We start from the raw sequence: 20330 nt of genomic DNA, 5'->3' as shown, positions 1-20330 counted from the left end.
TCATGGGGATGTCCAAGTAATCACATAATCATGAATTTTTTGCCAATATAATCACATGATCATTAATTATTTTTTTAAACATGATAATCAAATAATCAAAAATACAGTCCTAGATTATCAAATAATCATAGAATATTGGTCAGGTAATCAAATAATCACTATAAAAACGGCCAAGTAATCACATAATCAAAAACCCCATGAGGAGGCTCATCTATAAATATTTAAATTCTTGAATTAGTTATTTTTTAGTTATTGTTTTCTTTCTAGGTGTTAGCTGATACAGTTACAAACTTACATGCTGAAGGACTTAAAAATCCATTCTACCAACCCTGTCATCATTATGTATTGAACCCTAAGTCTATCACCATGGAGGAATTGTATGGTGGTATCAACAAACTGACATTAGAATGGTCTGATGGCCTCATGGCAATCACCATCAGAAAGTGTGTACAAGTAAGTCAATGTATTATAGAGTTATTTCCCCTTTAGCTGTGTTTAATACACACAAACATTTTTTTTTATGTTTTTTAGCATTTGCTCCTTTTGTGAGAAAACAACAATATTGATATGCATGGCAAACCCATCATTGATGCCTGAACTTAACCAATGTGTGGAAAGTTAATGTATTAATATTGCGAAAATATACACACATCTACAGTATTATGGAGATATAAGATGACGACCACTTAGTATTTAACATTTAAATGTATGTATCTATCTTGTAGGATACATCTGAAGACCACCATTGGGTTGTATGCGATGGACCAGTCGATGCTTTGTGGATTGAGAATATGAACACTGTATTAGATGACAACAAGATGTTGTGTTTGGCCAACAGTGAAAGGATCAAGTTCACGCCTTTCATACACATGGTGTTTGAAGTACAAGATTTAGCAGTAGCCTCCCCTGCTACTGTCAGTAGGTAAGTACAAATACAACCTGCGACCTTGCAACCTGAATTCTCATTTAAAACAACCTATCACCTTTAAAAATGTTTAAAACCTTACTTTAAAGACTGACTTTAATTTGCTTAAGAGTAACGTGGTAACCTCAGCCAATTTTAAAAGCAACCTGAGCCCCTTATATGCACATGGTGTTTTCAAGTGCAAAATTTGGCTGTAATCTTAATCTGCTTCAATCACCCGCTAATTTTAAAATCGTCTTTAATGAAAGTTCCACCGTTGATGAAAAATTCCTGTAAGTGCCTTTCATATATACATGTATGTATGTTTGTAGTACAATTTTCCTTAAATATAACTTAATATTGACAAAACATTTGTAAAATCTAAATTTTTGTTTAGGACCCAAATTTGTTTTAGTCTTTTTTCTCCTTTTAAATAAAAAAAAAAGGAAAGGTTTCATTTTTAAGCCATTTATTTCAGCAGTTTTGATCTCACTGGTCTTATTAACTTTGACCTTTTTACAGATGTGGAATGGTGTTTGTTGATCCAGAAGAATTAAAATGGCTGCCATTTGTAACCACATGGTTGGAGAGCTGGTCAAGTAAAATGAAGGAGGAAACCCGGGACTACTTGTTGGAGATCTTCAAAAAATATGTAGAGGATGGTATCAAATTTGTGACCAAGAAGTGTACTCAAGTTATTGATCAAGTAGGTTTTGAAGTTAAAATTTATTTAATAAAATGCTGTGGATTTATTTTTATTCGTGGGATACCAGTTATCGTGGGTACAGGTGAACCATGAACTTAAATGTTCAACCAAGTACAAAATGTCTTTATGGTAATATGCATATTACTTTGTCAAAACCACAAAATCAAATATCAATAAAAATAAAAATTTTCCTCAATCCATGAAAATTGATACTAAAGAAAATGAATAAGTCCACAGTATGCAAGAAATTACTGTTATTTCTATTTATTAGTTTGTTGCATTAAGGATAGAAGAAAAATGCAGACAATTTTCCTTGTTAAGATCAATTAAAAAAAAAAAAGTCAAAAAATATTTTACATCAAATTTATAATTTATTTTTTGTGTTGAACACATAATCTAGTGTATTACACTTCATTAGAATTTTGATCAGAGTCTGCTTGATGTGGCTCATGTAAGATTTTCATTTATTTTTGTCTGCATAAAAAAAATCCTGATTATTACAATTCTACTGCAATTAAAAAAGCAAACAGTGTGTGTGTATTATAAGTGCTTTATTCAAATTGAACCACAAAGAAATAAAACACCACAATATCAAGCGTAGAACGAAAAGTCAAGGGGAATATTAGCTAATAATCATATTTCTTTCACTTGTAATACATTTGTCATAGTCAATGTCTGGAAGATTATAAAGGAAATCAAATTTAGTATTAAACATAGTTTCTTGAAAAAAAATATCTTTAAATGGAAAGGAACACAAAAATAATGCTGAAACACACCACTTGAGAAATAGAAATGTCAAAGAGTTAAAATGTGATATATTCAATGTTATACAGTTACTGTCTTTTGATGAGGTGAATAGGTGGTTATATTGACTTTTGAAAAACTAATATTCACTGAGGCAAATGGCCGAAGTGAATAATCAGTTTTTCAAAAGTCAATTAAACCACATATTTACCGAAACAGAAGACAGTAATTGTTTTATTCCATATTCCAAGAAAGTACTGAGAGAAATATATGTAATGGCAAATTATTTACCAAAACCAATTGTTCATCAAACGTTCTTACCGAAATTATACATGTAAAAGCACACAACGTTTTGTGCGGTGAATATACTTTTTCTGCAGGTGAATACCTACTAAAGTTCTACTTATATGGAATAATTGTCTTTATTTTAACAGGTTGACATCAGTAAAGTAACAACTCTGTGTAAGATGTTAGAATCTCTACTGTTTGGACGTGGAGGACCAGATTTTAACCAGGATCCAGCAAAATTACATATCTTAGTCTGCACAACGTTTGTATTTGCCTATCTCTGGTCTATTGGAGGAAACTTGTCAGAGAATAACTGGGATGCCTTTGATACCTTTGTTAGAGGACAGTTTGAAGACAATGGTGATGCTAAGGTGAGAATTTGGTTACCATGGTTACCAGGTTAGAAATACTGTTAAGTCCAAAATTTTAGATTTTTTATTATTGAGAAAATTGCGGCTGGATTGGTTTCGAAAAAATTAAAAACTTGCATTTAAAATTGTTAGCTTTAATTGAATGCAACTTCAGCACTCTCTGAAATTTCAATAAATAATCTCACATTTTTACCATTTCTTTAAAAATTACTATAATAATTGGAGGCAAACATTTCTGAATTAACAGTAATCACTTAACTTATCGCCATTGCTTTACATACATGTGATGTGTACAAGTCTGGTGTAAGAAAACAAGCTTTGTAAAGAAATGAAACTTGATCTGTGATGCCAACAAAATGTGTGTGGATTTACATAATTATAGTTACAATTTTTCTTTTCACAGTTGCCAAATGCCGGAGATTTATGGAGTTGTTACATGGACTATGAAACAAGGCGTATGGATATGTGGGAGAAAATAGTTCCAACTTTCAAATATAACAAGGAAATGCCATTTTTTGACATGTTAGTTCCTACAGTAGATACAGTGAGATTTGGATATCTTTTGGAGAAACTCCTGGCTGTAAGACATTCAGTGCTATACACTGGTGGCACTGGAGTAGGAAAGGTCAGTAATTAGGATATATTCATCTTAAAGCTATTAACACATGTTATTTTTCTTTCTTCGTATGAAAAAAGATGGTATTTAAGATTATAAAATAATACAATTTTTATTAGGTCTTCAAAAAGATAAGAAATACTAGATGTACTAGTAAATAAGGTATTCAAATGTTTAAAACTATGAAATGTGTATGATAGGTGTTAAGTCTGTAAAAATGTAGTATGTCTGCAATAGATACTTCAGATACTGAAATACTTAGGATGTTAGATACATGTATGTTTCCAAGATAGTAAAACATGCAATATGGACAATGATGGATATGAAAAGAGGGATGTGAATTAGATTTTCAAGAGACAAGAATTACAGAAAAAAAGAAAAAGGGATTTATCTCTCTAACAACAGCTGGACTCCAAGTCAAACTTCCAATTAGAAAACTTTTACCCTTTAAGTAAAAGGTTCCTTTAATGCTCATCAGACACAAAAAAAAATTACTTTGTTGTTACAGAATGAAAAGTCTACAATTAATGAGAGTATATTTTATGAAATTAATTTTAATGGTCTTGGTTTTCTAAATAGATGCATTGCATGGTTTTATATAAAAAAAAGTTTGTCTTATTGCCTTACAACAATATATTGTTATAAAGGTCCTACTGCCAAGACAAATAACATTAAATTTAAGTTTGTTTAATTGCCAAGTGGACAATGAAATTAATATTATGTTATGCTCTTGATCCTCTATATTTATTTTCAGTCTGTCATTGCCCGTGGCCATCTACAGAATATTGCTGACAGAGCTAACTATGTACCTGTGTTCATTAACTTCTCTGCTCAGACCAGCAGCAAAAGAACACAAGAAATGATAGAATCTAAATTAGAGAAGAGAAGGAAAAATTGTATTGGTTAGTAGAGTTAAAAACAATTTATTTTTGTGTGTACCAATTTTCGTTGATTGAGAAAAGATTGTATTGTCATGGATACCTTTTTCTTGAAGTTTTCATACAAGCCTATAGTAGATTATGACTTTGTTAAACACTTAAATTTATGGTTCGTCTTTAGCCATGAAATTCTGAAAAACTGGTACTCCACGAATGATAATAAATCCACAGTTTGACAAATTTAAACCAGCTAACAACATAAGTTGTGTCAAATTTATTAGACTGTTGAAAGCAATTTATAAAAATTTCCAGACAAACAGTCGGGGCCTTTTATAGTCGACCATACGGTATGGGTTTTTCTCATTGTTGAAGGCCATGCGGTTGCCTATAATTGCTTACATCAACTTCATTTGAACTTTGGTGGACAGTTGTCTCATTGACAATCATACCACATCTCCTTATTTTTACAGTATTGTATAGGAGAATCAAAAGCCAATTCAAAGCAGTGCTTATTTCTTGAGATCAAACTTAATAGATATAGCATATCAGAAAGAATCAGGATTCTGTGCGTAGTTGAATAAATAAGAATGCCTTTGATCCCTCTCCCTTCAAACACACACACATTCATTCATTTATTTCTAAAACAACCTTGCATAAAACGATATATATTTTTCATTTTAGACTTACGAAACTTTAATAAAATAATAAATTTTAGAACAAAATTACAATTTGTTGTTGATGTCACATTGATCAGATAAAAGGAGATGTGTAGTATATGTTACAGCAGCCCAAAGACAAGAAGAAAATTATGGTCAAAATCATTCATAATTGGTTCATCATTTAACAACTCATGGGGACCTCTTGATGTCAATATATTTCTTTCACTTATGTTGAAGGATTGCAGTTGTTCAGATTATTTTATTTAACTGTTTGTTTCGTTTGTGTTGTAGGGTTATTGCTATTTATATTACAACTATGTTTATAATTACATTTACACTGGATGTTAAGCAACCAACAATCAATCAATTATAATTACATTTACAGGTGCTCCTCATGGCAAACGTGTGATAATTTTAATTGATGACTTAAACATGCCTAAACTGGATACATATGGCTCTCAGCCACCTATAGAACTGTTGAGACAATATCAGGACTTCGGTGGAATGTACGATCGTGAAAAACTTACATGGAAAGACATTCAGGATGTGACTTTAGCAGCCGCCTGTGCCCCACCTGGTGGTGGCCGTAATAATGTGTCACCAAGATTTTTCAGACATTTTGCTATGTTTGCTATTCCATCTCCATCGGAACACAGTCTTAAACATATGTTTACAGTAAGTATGTAGTAATTGTACCCACTGGCTCATCCAGAATTTTCAGGTTATATGAGTGCAAGATTTGTGTATTTTATTATTTTTTAAGAAGATTATTTTTCTGTAAAAGTCAGATGATTTATTCCCCCCTTTTAGTGAATTTCTGCTTTTGTTAATCTAGATTTGTCTATTACAATTCTTAATTATACAAAGTAATTGGCTAACGGTACACATATATAAAACTATCGTGTTTAGGAATCATTTTAAGGAGCTTTCTACATTTCATCTTTCTGTAAATTCATGCAGGTTTTATTTTTTCAATTTTGCAAATTGTGCTTGGACATAACTGTTGTTTGTCATTGGTCAGAATCTATTGTCCAGAACTATAAAGTTCATGAATTTATCTTTATATTTCAGCAAATTATGGCAGGTTTCTTAATGGACTTCCCAACAGCAGTACGTCACTGTACAGAACCTATTGTACAGGCTGCTGTGGAGATCTACTTCAGAATGTCAACAGATCTGCTTCCAACACCAGCAAAATCTCATTATGTGTTTAACTTGAGAGATTTGTCAAAATGTATTCAGGGTAGGTCTGCATTACTTGCCCTTAACTTTTAAAAAAAATAGTTTAACTTTAGAGATCTGTCAAAATATATTCATGGTAGGTCTGGATTGTTTCCCCTTAACTTTTTGAAAAGAAAAAAGAATATCCATAGATATAGGTTTATTTTCTGTAAATATATAACTTTTCTAAATTAGTAGTGATAATTTAATTCCTGATATTTACTTTCATGGTTTTATAAGATTATGAAATTTCGTTGACTTTAATGCAATTTTTCAAGGGTACTATATTTTTGCTACTCATGTAGTTAACACAAAAATAAAGAGGAAAAATTAGTGGACACATTATGAATAAAAGATAGATGACATTTGTAGACATTTAAATTAATTAAAAAAATAATTTTTTCATTGGAAGCACTTAGTCCTTTTTTAAATAGGTCTAAATATACACTATTGTATTATAATTTAAAGAAAAATGTGTGTCAAAATCTTGTAAAAAAAAAGAAGATTCATGACCAAATTGTTTATTATTTTTTATTTGTTTATCCTAGGTGTATTACAAGCTGACACAGGTGTAATTAGAGATGGCAAACAGATTTTCCGTTTATTTTGTCATGAATCGATGAGAGTATTCCATGACCGTCTGATTAATAATGAAGATAAAATGTATTTCTACCAAATCTTAGCAGATATGGCTAATAAACATTTTGGTGAGGTGAGTAATCTATTAGAAATTATTAATTTCAATTCAGAATAATGTTAACCAATTTTAATGCACTAGCTGTGTGCAATTCCACAATTAATGTCTCCAAAACCTAATACAGACTTTTCAGAGCTGATAAAACCAAAAAAGTATCCATAAAGCATGCCAAATCAGCACATGGAATCAGAGCTCAGCATTAGGGAGATACATTCCTTAATTTATAATTATTTTGTGTTTTCATGCCAGTACCCATGTACTGGCTACTGGGCTGGTGATACCTTCTGGGACTAAATAAGTTAGACTCATCTTCTTTGATGTCTTCAAAATACTGTTTTCTTCTAAAAAGATATTTCCCTGTTTTTGTTACCAACTAGAAATGTAATGGATTGCTCTTTGGCTAGTTTAAACTTTTGTATGTCAAGGAGCCACTTAACAGTCAAATTATGCTATTGAAATTTTAAAAGTTTTGTTGAACTGTCAAAGCTTGTTGTTGAGGATGGCATTGTGCTATCTGTCTTAAAGCAAAGGTTATATGGTGGCCAAAATATTAGAGTATTGCTAAATGCTCGGATGCAGGTATTTTGGGGAAACACTTTACAGTGTATTGCATATCTGTTAATGTTGTTTTCCCTTAATCTATTTAAAAAATTTATAATAAAAATTTAGTGATTTTTCCAGACATCTGTTTTGTATTTATTTGAAATATCTGTTGAATTTCTGACAGCTTTATAATTGGAAAGGATCCAAAATAAAGTTTGAGGTAACGTAAATGGTACTATGCATGTATGATATAAAATATTGCATTACATATGCATGCTGCAAAGAACATGTTGGGATAGGGAGCAAAAGCTTTCAGAAATATAATAATTTATTTATTTAAAATACTTATTGAACTTCTGACAGCTTCATAGTTGGAAAGGATCCAAAACCAAATTCCAGGTAATGTAACTGGTACAATGCATGTATGATATCAAATATTGCGTTGGATAGAGCAGGACGGTATAAGGGAGCAAAAGCATTCAGAAATGTAATAAATGTGTTTCATGGGCAATTTGTAAACATCAGAAAGCACATTTGATTCATGAAAAATTGCACATGTGTTCAAGAACTTGTGGACATTAAGGTTCATGGAAAATTGCACATGTATTCAAGAACTTGTGAATATTAAGGTTCATGGAAAATTGCACATGTGTTCAGCGCCTTTGGTTTGTTTTAAATTTTAGGATGCCGACCTACCACCTGTGAAGAAAAAATCAAATGTTCCCGGCCTTCGTATGGGCAGTTCCAACAGAGTAAAACATCTGATATTTTTGTAGATGAATCATATTATTTTGAGAGTGAAAAAATCTCTTGCTTAACAAGAGAATGAAAAGTTTTTTTAAGTAGATTTTTTTTTGTAGAAGAATCGTTTTATTTTGAGACTAAAGTCTCTTGCATAACAAGGGAATAAAACTGAGTTCAAATAGATTTTTTGTAGATGAATAATTTTGTTTCATTAATTAAAAACAGTCCCTTAGATACTGGTAAAGTTTTTTTGTGGGGTCTGGGTCTCAACATTTTTATTTCTTTACTGTAGAAAGTAGTGTATTGGAACAAAGTTGATACAACAAATAGACAAATTATATGTTTTGTACACTTGAGTCCTGTTGTACATATTACTACCTGACATATTCTTTTGAAACTTAAATGTAAGGTCAATTTTCTTGTAAGTCTTACAAAAGCATTGTTAGACAGGTACCATATATATGTGTGAATTCAAAAAACAAAGAAATGTAAAAGTAAGGAGATGTGGTATGATTGCTAATGAGATAACTACCCACCAGACTTCAAATGCAGTGGATGTAAGTGGTATGTATCATGTTTATTGAGATTTTCTAGTCATATTTCAGATTTGCAAATTATAATGGATAAATATCAGTTATACTATTAATAATATGAGATTTTAAACAGAATATTTAGTGCATGATATTATGCATAATTTATGACAAGTAAACATTAGTGATTAGAAGCTGAAGAATGTGCAGATCTTTTAGTAATAAATACATTTTTATTATTAATATAATATTGAGTACCCCCAGTAGAAGCTGAAGAATGGGTAGTTTTTTTTTTGTAATAAATGTATTTTATTAACAAAATATTTATTAAATAAAAATTACTTATTAGAAGGTTGAGAATGTGTAGATTTTCTGGTAACATCTGGCTGACTAAGTCAGAAGGGATAGAAACATATGGTAATAGTAGCTTTACACAAGCTTTAGCTTTTTGAAAACACTGTGCATAATAGTATGTAGTAATGAAGAATCAACTTTTTCAAATGGCTGGTACACCTGTTTCAGTTAGGTTTATGAAACATAATGATGTTAGCTTTATATGAAATCAATTAAGGATGAATGCAGTCAACATGTTGAGACAAGTTTAGATAGTGTTTTCACTAGACATTTGAAAAAATCTGTACATTTTTGTTCTTAAAAGAGCATATTCAGATTCAAATTTAAACTTAAACACTTAAATATTTGTTAAATAGGAAACATTTGCTATTGTTTTTGAAATGAGATGAGATTTCTGTTGACTGCCCTTATACAAAAAATACTAATAAAGACAATTGATGTCGAGATTTAGGTTGACGTTTGACTATTAAAGTCATGACCCCAAATAACCCCCTTAAAACATCTAGGCTACTGGCCTGATGATGATTAGCTCAATCATTAGGGGCACTTGATATTTTGGATTGTACAAATTTGAAAATGTGAATATAGGTTGTATTGTATGTATGGAATATGGTAAAGGTTACTGTATGGAATATGGTAACTAATTTGATTGCATTATTGTTTTACAGACAATTGAACCAGAACAATTCCAAACCAATCCTATTATATTTGGAGATTTTATAAAGATGGGAGCAGAGAAACAGGATCGTATATATGAAGAATTACCTGATATGAAAAAGTTAAAGAATATTTTACAAGATGTAAGTGTTCACAGACTGGCATGTTTTTCTTAAGGGAGTAGATCATGAATCAAAGGGAGATTAATCTTAAATCAGAACTGTGCTTGTAATAGTCAGTTTCTTCAATGCTTCTTAACATATATGCTTTTGATTCCTTTGAAGTATTGAATCTAAAAATTATTTTAAAATAATAAAAGGAATACACATTTGTATAGGCTCTAGCTTTCTTGCATTCTAGAAGATTTTTTTTTGCAGTATATGTACTTATAAACTCAAATGTCATATGTTCTAATTTTACAAAATAATTTCATTCTGAAATCGGGAAAAATATGTTGTATTTAATTATTGCAGTATCTAGATGATTTGAACATGCAGTCCTCCAAGGAAATGAGACTTGTATTTTTCATGGATGCCATTGAACATGTGTCTCGTATTGTTAGAATGATCAGACAAGAGAGGGGTAATGCTCTACTGGTTGGTGTTGGTGGAACAGGGAAACAGTCACTTACTAGGTTTGTTATTCCATGTGATGTTGTCTTGTTTTGTTCTATTTTGAAATGAAAATTTTACATGATTAGTACGAATTTTCTATCAAATATTCTATTTTTTTCTGCGTTATCTCCCATTTCAGTATAAAAACATGTCAATTGCTATAAAATATTAAAACTCAGGATCAGAAAATAAACATTTGCACTCAAGTTTGACATGTTTTTAGGTGTCATGAAAACCCCTTATTTGTAGGACAATTATTTTGATGTCAGAGTATATTTTCATTGGTTTGACATATTTGTAGATTGTCTTCACACATTGCTGGGTACCCCTGTGTACAGATTGAACTGAGTAGAGGTTATGATTATAATGCTTTCCATGATGATATTAAGAAACTGTATGATCTTGCTGGAGTTAAGAATCAACACACAACCTTCCTTTTTACTGATACACAGGTGAGTCATAGAGGGGTAAAGGTCATGTAAAAGGTCATTACATTACATGAGATATGAATTTTTAAATCAGCAGTTGATGGAATATGAGTCAGAGAGGGGTAATGGTCATGTTAAAGGTCATTACATTACATGAGATATGAACTTTTAAATCAGCAGTTGATGAAATATGAGTCAGAGAGGGGTAAAGGTCATTGCATTACATGATATATGAACTTTTAAATCAGCAGTTGATGGAATATATTTAAATTGTGTAGATTTTTCCTAAGTTTATTCAACTTAAATATCTTTAATCTAAAATGCTTGTAAAATAATTTTTGCCAAAATTCAAGTACAGATTTTTTTAAGTTACTTTTAGGGTTAACAAGAGATGTTTATAACTTAAGGTCATAACTTAACCAAGAAAATTATATGGTTTATAACTGTTGATTTGCAGATTGTTGTAGAAGAATTCCTTGAAGATATCAATAATGTACTAAACTCTGGTGAAGTTCCAAACTTATTTGAAGCTGATGAGTACGAGAGGTTAATTATCGGCTGCCGACCTGCTGCTAAGGAACTTGGTATCCCAGAAGGCAACAGAGATGCCATCTTTGAATTCTGTATTAATAGAGTCAGGTAAATTAAATGCATATAAGTATTTCTTTTTAGGAGTCTTATAATATCTACACTAGATTTTTTCAAGTCATAGCTATAGGATACCATATCTTGGATGAATGAAAAAAATAAAAAAAATAAAAGCAAAGATTATATAATGATAATAATATATAATGATAGTACAATCAATGTTTGATTTCTAATACAATCAAACAAAGTACCAGAAAAGACTTTATCAAACATGAGATAGAGAAGTACCTTAATTATAGATTATAATTTTTGATTTTCAGGAATAACCTGCATATAGTATTATGTATGAGTCCTGTGGGAAATTCATTCCGTACTAGATGCCGTATGTTCCCATCACTTGTAAACTGTTGTACTATAGATTGGTTTACAGAATGGCCAAGAGAGGCTCTGTTGGGGGTATCAACATCTTTCTTTGAGAGTGTTGACCTTGGAGATGATGGATTAAAGGTATGAAAGGAAACAAAATCTCTTTTTAGGGCCTCATGCAGATCAAGTTATTTCAGTTCCACAATTATCCACATAATATATATATATAGATAACCTACTCCAAACCAACTAATTTTCATTTGTGATTTATTTTTAACAAGTTTCCATAGTTGCACAATGAAATGATCCAAACAGATGCAGATTATTTTGGAGGCACAATCATTGTTGAGTTGTACTATGAAAATTATCGACATTAATTGTCCAATTAGAATTGATACTATAAAAAAGATTGTTTGTAGTCATAAACATTTAAAATAACTATCTGGGAATAGTCAATTGATGTTATATGTTTCAGAAATATAGTCAATTGATGTTATATGTTTCAGAAATATAGGTCGACCTGTGTTAAAAAAAAAAAATGTGTTCTGCAAGCTTAAGATATTTGAAATAAAAGGATATTGTGTATAAACTCATTACACAAATTCACTATGTGCACAAGAATATTAATTTATAACACAAAATCACTATGTGCACATGAATATTACTTATAATACAAAATCAGTGCTCACATGAACATAAATTCATGACAAAAAAAAAATCACAATGCACACATGAATATTAATTTATAACACAAAATCACTACAGGCACATGAACATAAATTTGTGACACAAATACACTCATAATTCACACTTTAATATATTAAAATTTATGACACAAAATCACTTGGCTCATATTAATTCTTCTTTGATATACTTACATAATTTTGTTATATGAAAACATTCATTAGTAAAGTATTTTGTTATATGAAAACATTCATTAGTAAAGTTATCTAATGAAATTAAAAATACTATATTTATAATTTACAAATTTGCCTTATTTAAGAGGATATCTTAGTAAAATTGAATCAAACGGTCCATTTATTAAAGTGTACTACAAATAAGTAGTTGAAGAATAATTATATGCTATTTGTGCAGGTTACAGTGGTAAGCTCAGCTTCACTCGATTCTGGTGAACTGTGCATGTCTAATATACATACATATATATTGCTTTACTGCACTTTAGCTGGGTTAGATTTAGGGGAGGTTGATTTAATGGGATTAGGACGGTGACTGACACTATTAGATTGGGCATAGAGATGAAAGGAATAAAGTATCTGAAATATACAAATTTTAAAAGACACATAATGTTGTTATATGTGTCAGATGAGATCATTTTTGCATATTGGATATAATTCATAAAAGATAAAAACACTGATGGAGGCCAGATATTCCCTTTTGATGACTTTATTACACATATTGATATAAATGTATCAGGTCTTTTTTTATTAATTTTAAGGATTTTAGAACAAAATTCGCTAATTTTTTTAGTAACAACTAATGTGGAAATATATTAAAACCCAGTTTCTTTGATCGAGGGGGAAAACTGCATTCCAAAAATCATATATTTAAACATGAAATATATTTTATAAATGGTAAACATTGGTATTTATAATTTAAATATTTTATTTATCATCATACCATCAAGTCATTATTAAGTCAAAGCAGCTATCATATCATTACAAGGCATTGAGTCAAAACTGACAGGAAAATTTTGCACAAATGACACTGTTTTACCGGACATCAAATGTAATTTAGCGTTTTCTCAAGTAATATAGCAAGTTATATTTAGAATGTTATATTCTCATTATATATCTTCTATCTTTCTATGGAATACTCAACACTATATTCAGAAAATCGTCAGAAGAAAGAATTGTTTGTTTTATGTCTTAATTTGAGTGTAGTTACATCACAGTACCAAAAGATATACTGTGGATTCCTAAATACTTGTGGGATACCAATATTTCATGGATTTCGTTGGTAGGGGGAAACCAAAAAATTTGATGCTCTATGAAACACAAGTTTTTAGTAACTTTGATATTAGCAAATCATGAAAAATAAAAATAAAATAAAAATTAGGAACTCTTAATATAGCAATTTTTTTCTTTTAGCGTGAAAATTGATTGAAAAAAAAGAAATGAATCCACACAAAATATTTTAGACATGTAACAGAAATTCTTGACAAGAAAAACAGCTGTATATGCATGCATACAGACTACATTATATATAACATGGGATCAAATTAAACATGGGTTATTGGAGCACATTTAGTGTACAGTAGATGGAAAAAGGTTACTATTACATTATACTTCTGTCCATAGAAGTTCTCATATTCATTATATAGTAATTTGATTATCCAACTTTGACCTATATTTTACACTTGAGTGATTTTGTAAAATTTTAAAAGTCAATTGCACTATAATTTTGTTCTGAAATGGTCTGTTTTTTTCTGTGTCATATTTCAATTTAACATACAATTGTCATATGAAAACATCTGAAATCTATGCAGTTTTGGAACCAATACAACATTGTCTACATGAAAACATCAACGTATGGGTGATGTCACCTAAAGGTAGAGTTTCATCAGAGTGAGGGGGTCAAAATAAAAATTGAGGTTAAGGTTAAAATTTTTAAGTGGAAATCTATTTAAGTCATTTCATTTGCTTAATTCATCTGTGTTAAAAACTTAAGGTGGATGAATAGAAAAATGTCACATGATACAACTTTTCAGCCTCCGAATTGAAACAACAACTATCCCTGAACTCTCCTGTTATTGTTTTACAGACATGTCTTAAATAAGGGCTGTTCCAGAATTAAACAGATGGGAGGCTTTTTTTTTAAGACCCAGACCACACTTAAAATAAAAGTTTTCATTTTATTATTCTTACAAAATTCTAAGGCAAATGCAACCACCCATATTCAATTAACTTGAGTGCCTCCCATTCCCCCACCAGATACATTTTGGAACAGCCTTAAACATATTGTTGATTTGTTATTATTTTGAATGAATTAAGATTCAACAAGAACAAAAGGAAAAAATGTTATTGAATACCCATGCACATCATTTATGTATAGTTAATACATTAAAGCAATGGTGAATATATCAACGTGTTCATTTTCAATATGTGCTTTCCATGTATCTTTTTAGAGCAAGATAGCCGAGATGTGTGTAGATATCCATACCAGTGTGAGCACAATGGCTGAAACATTCTACTCTGAGTTAAAGAGACGATATTATACCACACCTACTAGTTATTTGGAATTAATTAATCTCTACTTGTCTATGCTGAATGAGAAAACTAAGTGAGTTTGTACTTTATAGACCAATTTTGAGTTGTTTTTTTATGGATGAGTTATACCCGTTGATAGTTAAAATATTTTTTTCTTTTTGTTCAGATTTAATTAAAAACTTCAATAAATCTTTTGAACCCGTGAACAAGAATAGGAATTCAAAGTTATCATAAATGTTATAGGTAAATATATATTCTACACCCCTGTTGATTAGGATATTTCACAACTTCTAGAGACAGGAATATTTTTTAAAAGTTGGAAATTTTAATTATGAAGGTTCATATGTCAGGAACCTCACCAGTCTTTTGTTAAACCTTTTTTTTGCCATTTAGTGAATATCAGCCTTGATTGCAGATCTTTGATGGTAGTTTTGAATTCATTCATAGTTTTTTAATACTTGGGACAATTAAACTCATCGTAGATATATAGATTCCACAACTGCTACAAGTGTGTTACGATATTTCTCCACTCGAGACAGTTAAATTTTAATATTTAAAGCGTGAGGCTTGCCGAGCTTTTTAAATAATTAAAATTTAACTGTTGAGAGTAGAGAAATATCGTAATATACGAGTTAAAGTGATGGAATCTGTTTCTCTAATGTTTTTTTATCCTTCCTTTTCAAAGATTTGCCGAAAGTTGTGTTCTTTATATGTGACGTCATCAGGCATGGTTGCCTTTTTTTGATGACGTCACAATAGGAAATTCAGAAGAAACCAAGAAAATTTGACGTTATAATTAAATTTCGACCAATCATTTGCCGAGAACAAATATTTCGCTAGTGAGGAGAAATATTTTTCTCACACCGATCAAGAAATGTGAAAATAGCACAAAAATTAGAGAAACTTTTAGATACAATTTACAGCTTGACATACTGTAATGAATACCTGTCTATTGTTAAAAGACTGTATGTTGACCTCTAGATGTCTTTTGATTTTGTGTCGTTGGGTTGATGCCTCTTGGAGGTTCACATTACAACTCCTTTTATTTATCAATTTTATTTCAGAGCTTTGAAGACTGCAAAAACAAGAGTACAGAATGGATTGGAGAAGTTGTTGGACACAAATGTACTGGTTGACAAAATGAAGAAAGAGTTAGTTGCCCTTGAACCTGAGTTAAAGAAGAAATCGGAGGACACTAACAACTTGATGGAGAGACTAGTTGTAGATCAAGAGGAAGCTGATAAGGTATTTTAATGTTCAAATTATTGTAAAATTTTACTGCGGTGGACTCTTTTATTTTCGCAGGTTACCAATTTTCAGAATCGAGTAAAAAATGCATTTTTCATGGAAACTTGATTTCATGGTTTGTACAAACTCTTCATACAAGCTTATTGGATATCTTCATTTCCTTAAACGCTTATATTCGTGGATCAACTTTACCCACAAAATCCATGAAAAAAGTATTCCATGATTAATGAAAAATTCACAGTTGTAGAAACAAAAAGTTTTCTTGCAAGGGGATCAATTCAATTAAATTTTTACAGAAGCTTTATAAATTGTTTTTTAGCTTTTGAACTTATAATTGTATAAAGTATTTTTAATTATTTAAATTATTGCATGTATTTATTTTTGGGATTGATGGATAATGGACAATGATCCGGCGGCGGCATTAGCTAACTTCTTAAAAGCTTTATATTTTAGAAGGTGGAAGACCTGGATGCTTCATACTTTGTATATAGATGCCTCATGTTACGAAGTTTCCGTCAGTCACATGTCCAATGTCCTTAACCTCATTTTCATGGTTCAGTGTCTACTTGAAAAAAAAGTTCAGATTTTTTGGAATGTTAAATTCTCTCTTATTATAAGTAATAGGATAACTATATTTGGTATGTGCGTACCTTGCAAGGTCCTCATGCCCGTCAGACAGTTTTCACTTGACCTCGACCTCATTTCATGGATCAGTGAACAAGGTTAAGTTTTCGTGGTCAAGTCCATATCTGAGTTACTATAAGCAATAGGTCTACTATATTTGGTGTATGTAATGATAGTAAGGTGTACATGTCCAACTGGCAGGTGTCATCTGACCTTGACCTCATTTTCATGGTTCAGTGGTCATAGTTTAGTTTTTGTGTTTTGGTCTGTTTTCCTAATACTGTATGCAGTAGGTCAATGATATTTGGTGTATGGAAATATTTAATGATGTACATGTCAGTCTGGCAGGTTTTATTTGACCTTTACCTCGTTTTCATGGTTCATTGCTTATGTTAAGTTTTTGTGTTTTGGTCTGTTTTTCTTACACTTTAAGCAATAGGTCAACTATATTTGGTGTATGGAATGATTGTAAGGTGTATATGTCTGTATGGCAGGTATCATCTGACCTTCACCTCATTTTCATGGTTGATTGGTCAATGTTCAGTTTTCCTGGTTAACTTTTTTTCTTAGATACCTTAAGCAATAGGTCAACTATATTTGGAATGATTTTAATGTGTACATGTCTGTCTGGCAGGGTTCAAATGACCTTGACTTCATTTTCATGGTTCATTGGTCAATATAGAATTTCCATGGTTTGGTCTGTTTCTTTTATACTATAAGCAATAGGTCATCAATATTCTGTGTATGGAGGGATTGTATTAAAGGTGTACATGTATTTCCAGCTTGGTTCATTTTCTTGGATCATAAATTTTCTTGGATCATAAATGTTAATGTGATACTTGTAGTAAAACTTTATATGTAGGACTATCAACATAAAATCAATGGTCAGTATAGTAGGCGAGACATTTCAGCGTGTGCACTCTTGTTGTCATAATAAAAACATAACAAAAATTTCTGAATTTAAGTAAATATTTTCCTATTAATAGGTTAGAAAAGTGGTACTAGAAGATGAAACGGTAGCCAAGGTTAAAGCAGAAGAAACACAGGCCATTGCTGACGATGCTCAGAGAGATTTAGACAAAGCTCTTCCTGCACTGGATGCTGCCATTAAGGTAGGATATCTTTTGAACACCAATTCTCCAAATGTCAAAAAAACATTAAGATATCAGATTGAATCTTGCTTAACTTTGTGTCAGCACAAAACAGCCATATTCTGACAAGCTATCTGCGGAACCGTGTAATAGTAGGGGGCATTATGTTTTCCAGTCTGTGCGTCCATGGGTCTCTTAACAAGTTAAAGTTTTGGATTAAGGTGGTTTATGGTCAAATCAACTTGAAACTTAGTACACATGTTAATTATGAAATGAACTGTTTAATAGAGATGTCAAATTAGAGTTTTGACCCAGAATTTATGGTTCAATGAACTTAAAAATGGGATATTGTAATTGGAGCATAGTTTCCTATGGACATATGTTCTTGTAAAAAGTTGAAAAAAGAAGAGAACAACAACCAGAAATGCATCCCATGTATATATTATTATTATAGCAAGGTGTATTTATTTTTGTTATATATTTTAGGCTTTAGATGCGCTTGATAAGTCTGATATATCTGAAGTGAGAGTATTCAACACCCCACCAGAACTTGTACAAACTGTAATGGAGGCTGTTTGTATTCTTTGTAATACCAAGTAAGTCTTCAGTTAACAGTACGAGTCAATCATTTATCATTTAGAAAATATCCTGTGAATAAGTCTCAATCTCATTAAAATACAGATTCTGTTTACACTCTTCACTTACAAGGATCTGACAACACTCAATCCTACTTTCTGTTCTGGTAATTATTATCAGCCAATGAAATTCCTGCCTTCATGTTTTTGAAGGTGTGTATCATTAAGAAAAATCAAGAGGATTCCGAAAGGTCTTAAAAACAGACAGTAGAATGGAGTGTCTTCATATCCTTTTAAGCATAGCGTATAAACAGGATCTCTATTTTTATCCCATAGAATAAGTTTTTTTAAAGGGGAAAGTAGTTGAAAGAGTTGTAAATAATTCTAGTCTACTTTGTGATGATGATGAATGGGTGTTTAATGTCCAGTGGCAATCTAAATGTTATAAGACTCTCTACGAATATTTTTTTTATATCACAGGACTGACTGGTCTTCAGCTAAGGTATTACTTGGTGATGGAAACTTCCTGAAAAACTTACAAAATTACGACAAGGATAAGATCACAGATTCAACTGTGAGAAAACTAAAGAAATACATTGAAAATCCTAAATTTGTTCCTGAGGTTGTAGAAAAAGTATCTAAGGTTAGTTCAGAGTTATTTATAGAATAATATAAAAATAAGGAGTTTTGGTTATGCTGAACAAGAAAACTAAGTGAGTTTGTACTTTATGAGCCAATCTCGAGTTGTTTTGAATGAAGTACACTAGTTGACCCGAGGGCAATCTAGGTAAATGACGTCATCGAACAATTGGTTCTTACCTTGATGTGATAACGTATGCATTGTGACATAGGAAATGTAGGAAATACTATACATTGTCTCTTAATATAGAATTAATTTATGCAAGGCTTAGACACAGGTAGAATGAGAGATTTTGATGAATATTTCTATCCTGTTTCAAGTCAAGTACAAGCAAGAAAAAATATATGTTTTGAGACAATGTATGGTTGTTCTCTTCATACTGCAACTTTTAACACACGTGTTCAGATCTAGACTGCAAAATTTTGTTAAGATTAAGACTGCAAAATTAAAACTTAAAGAAATAATTTGTTGTTATTTTTTTAATTTTTAGATAATCATCTGACCTGTTTGCGAATGGTGATGGATGCTGTGACAAATTTTTACCTATTTATTGTCATCTTTAAACTTGGCTATTCCATTTAGGTCCTGTTCGGTCATAAAGCTTCTCAAGTATTTTTGTTTTTATACATCCTCTGCATTCAAATTTTTGGATTAGAGCAGAATCCAGAGTTCCTAAAAAAGGAAGATCCACCAAAGTACTTCGTACCATCCAAATTTATAAAGAGTAATTTTCATTTGGCTACCTATGTCTTTACAGTTATAAACAAAAGTCAGAAATTTATTGAAATGTGAAACCCTAAATATCAAAGACTTATATTTTTGTTTTTCAGGCTTGCAAGTCACTTTGTATGTGGGTATGTGCCATGGATACTTATGCAAAAGTACATAAAACTGTGGAACCAAAGAGAGAAAGGTACAAAACAAATTTTATTTTGTAGAATTTTGTCTCACCTTCCACTAATGTTGCAAAATGTAAGACATAGGAATGCTTTTACAGCATCAGCTTAACCTATTTAT

General features: G+C 31.0%; 1 protein-coding gene across 5 annotated transcripts in view; it reads left to right on the top strand.

Moving 5' to 3' along the window:
- LOC127721933 (dynein axonemal heavy chain 6-like) overlaps positions 1-20330 on the top strand; it is a 69022-nt gene that overhangs the window by 26635 nt on the left and 22057 nt on the right. For 2 of the 5 annotated variants that reach the window (XM_052228753.1, XM_052228750.1), the window contains exons 32-52: positions 268-453; positions 726-922; positions 1427-1610; positions 2789-3013; positions 3417-3638; positions 4384-4531; positions 5552-5841; positions 6238-6409; positions 6936-7099; positions 7991-8026; positions 9924-10055; positions 10386-10546; positions 10828-10978; positions 11412-11593; positions 11863-12049; positions 15054-15208; positions 16200-16380; positions 17994-18119; positions 18585-18694; positions 19154-19316; positions 20144-20226. In XM_052228753.1, the coding sequence (XP_052084713.1) occupies positions 268-453; positions 726-922; positions 1427-1610; positions 2789-3013; positions 3417-3638; positions 4384-4531; positions 5552-5841; positions 6238-6409; positions 6936-7099; positions 7991-8026; positions 9924-10055; positions 10386-10546; positions 10828-10978; positions 11412-11593; positions 11863-12049; positions 15054-15208; positions 16200-16380; positions 17994-18119; positions 18585-18694; positions 19154-19316; positions 20144-20226 (3455 nt within the window). Of the gene's footprint in view, positions 1-267; positions 454-725; positions 923-1426; positions 1611-2788; positions 3014-3416; positions 3639-4383; positions 4532-5551; positions 5842-6237; positions 6410-6935; positions 7100-7811; positions 7848-7990; positions 8027-9923; positions 10056-10385; positions 10547-10827; positions 10979-11411; positions 11594-11862; positions 12050-15053; positions 15209-16199; positions 16381-17993; positions 18120-18584; positions 18695-19153; positions 19317-20143; positions 20227-20330 lie in introns of all 5 variants that reach the window. The other 3 variants (XM_052228755.1, XM_052228754.1, XM_052228752.1) reach the window with 2 other exon arrangements.

This window comes from Mytilus californianus, unplaced genomic scaffold (genome assembly GCF_021869535.1).
Source record: "Mytilus californianus isolate M0D057914Y unplaced genomic scaffold, xbMytCali1.0.p SCAF_12, whole genome shotgun sequence".
NCBI lineage: Eukaryota > Metazoa > Mollusca > Bivalvia > Mytilida > Mytilidae > Mytilus > Mytilus californianus.
The sequence above is the reverse complement of the archived record's forward strand: the minus strand, read 5'-3'. Positions and strand labels throughout refer to the sequence as shown.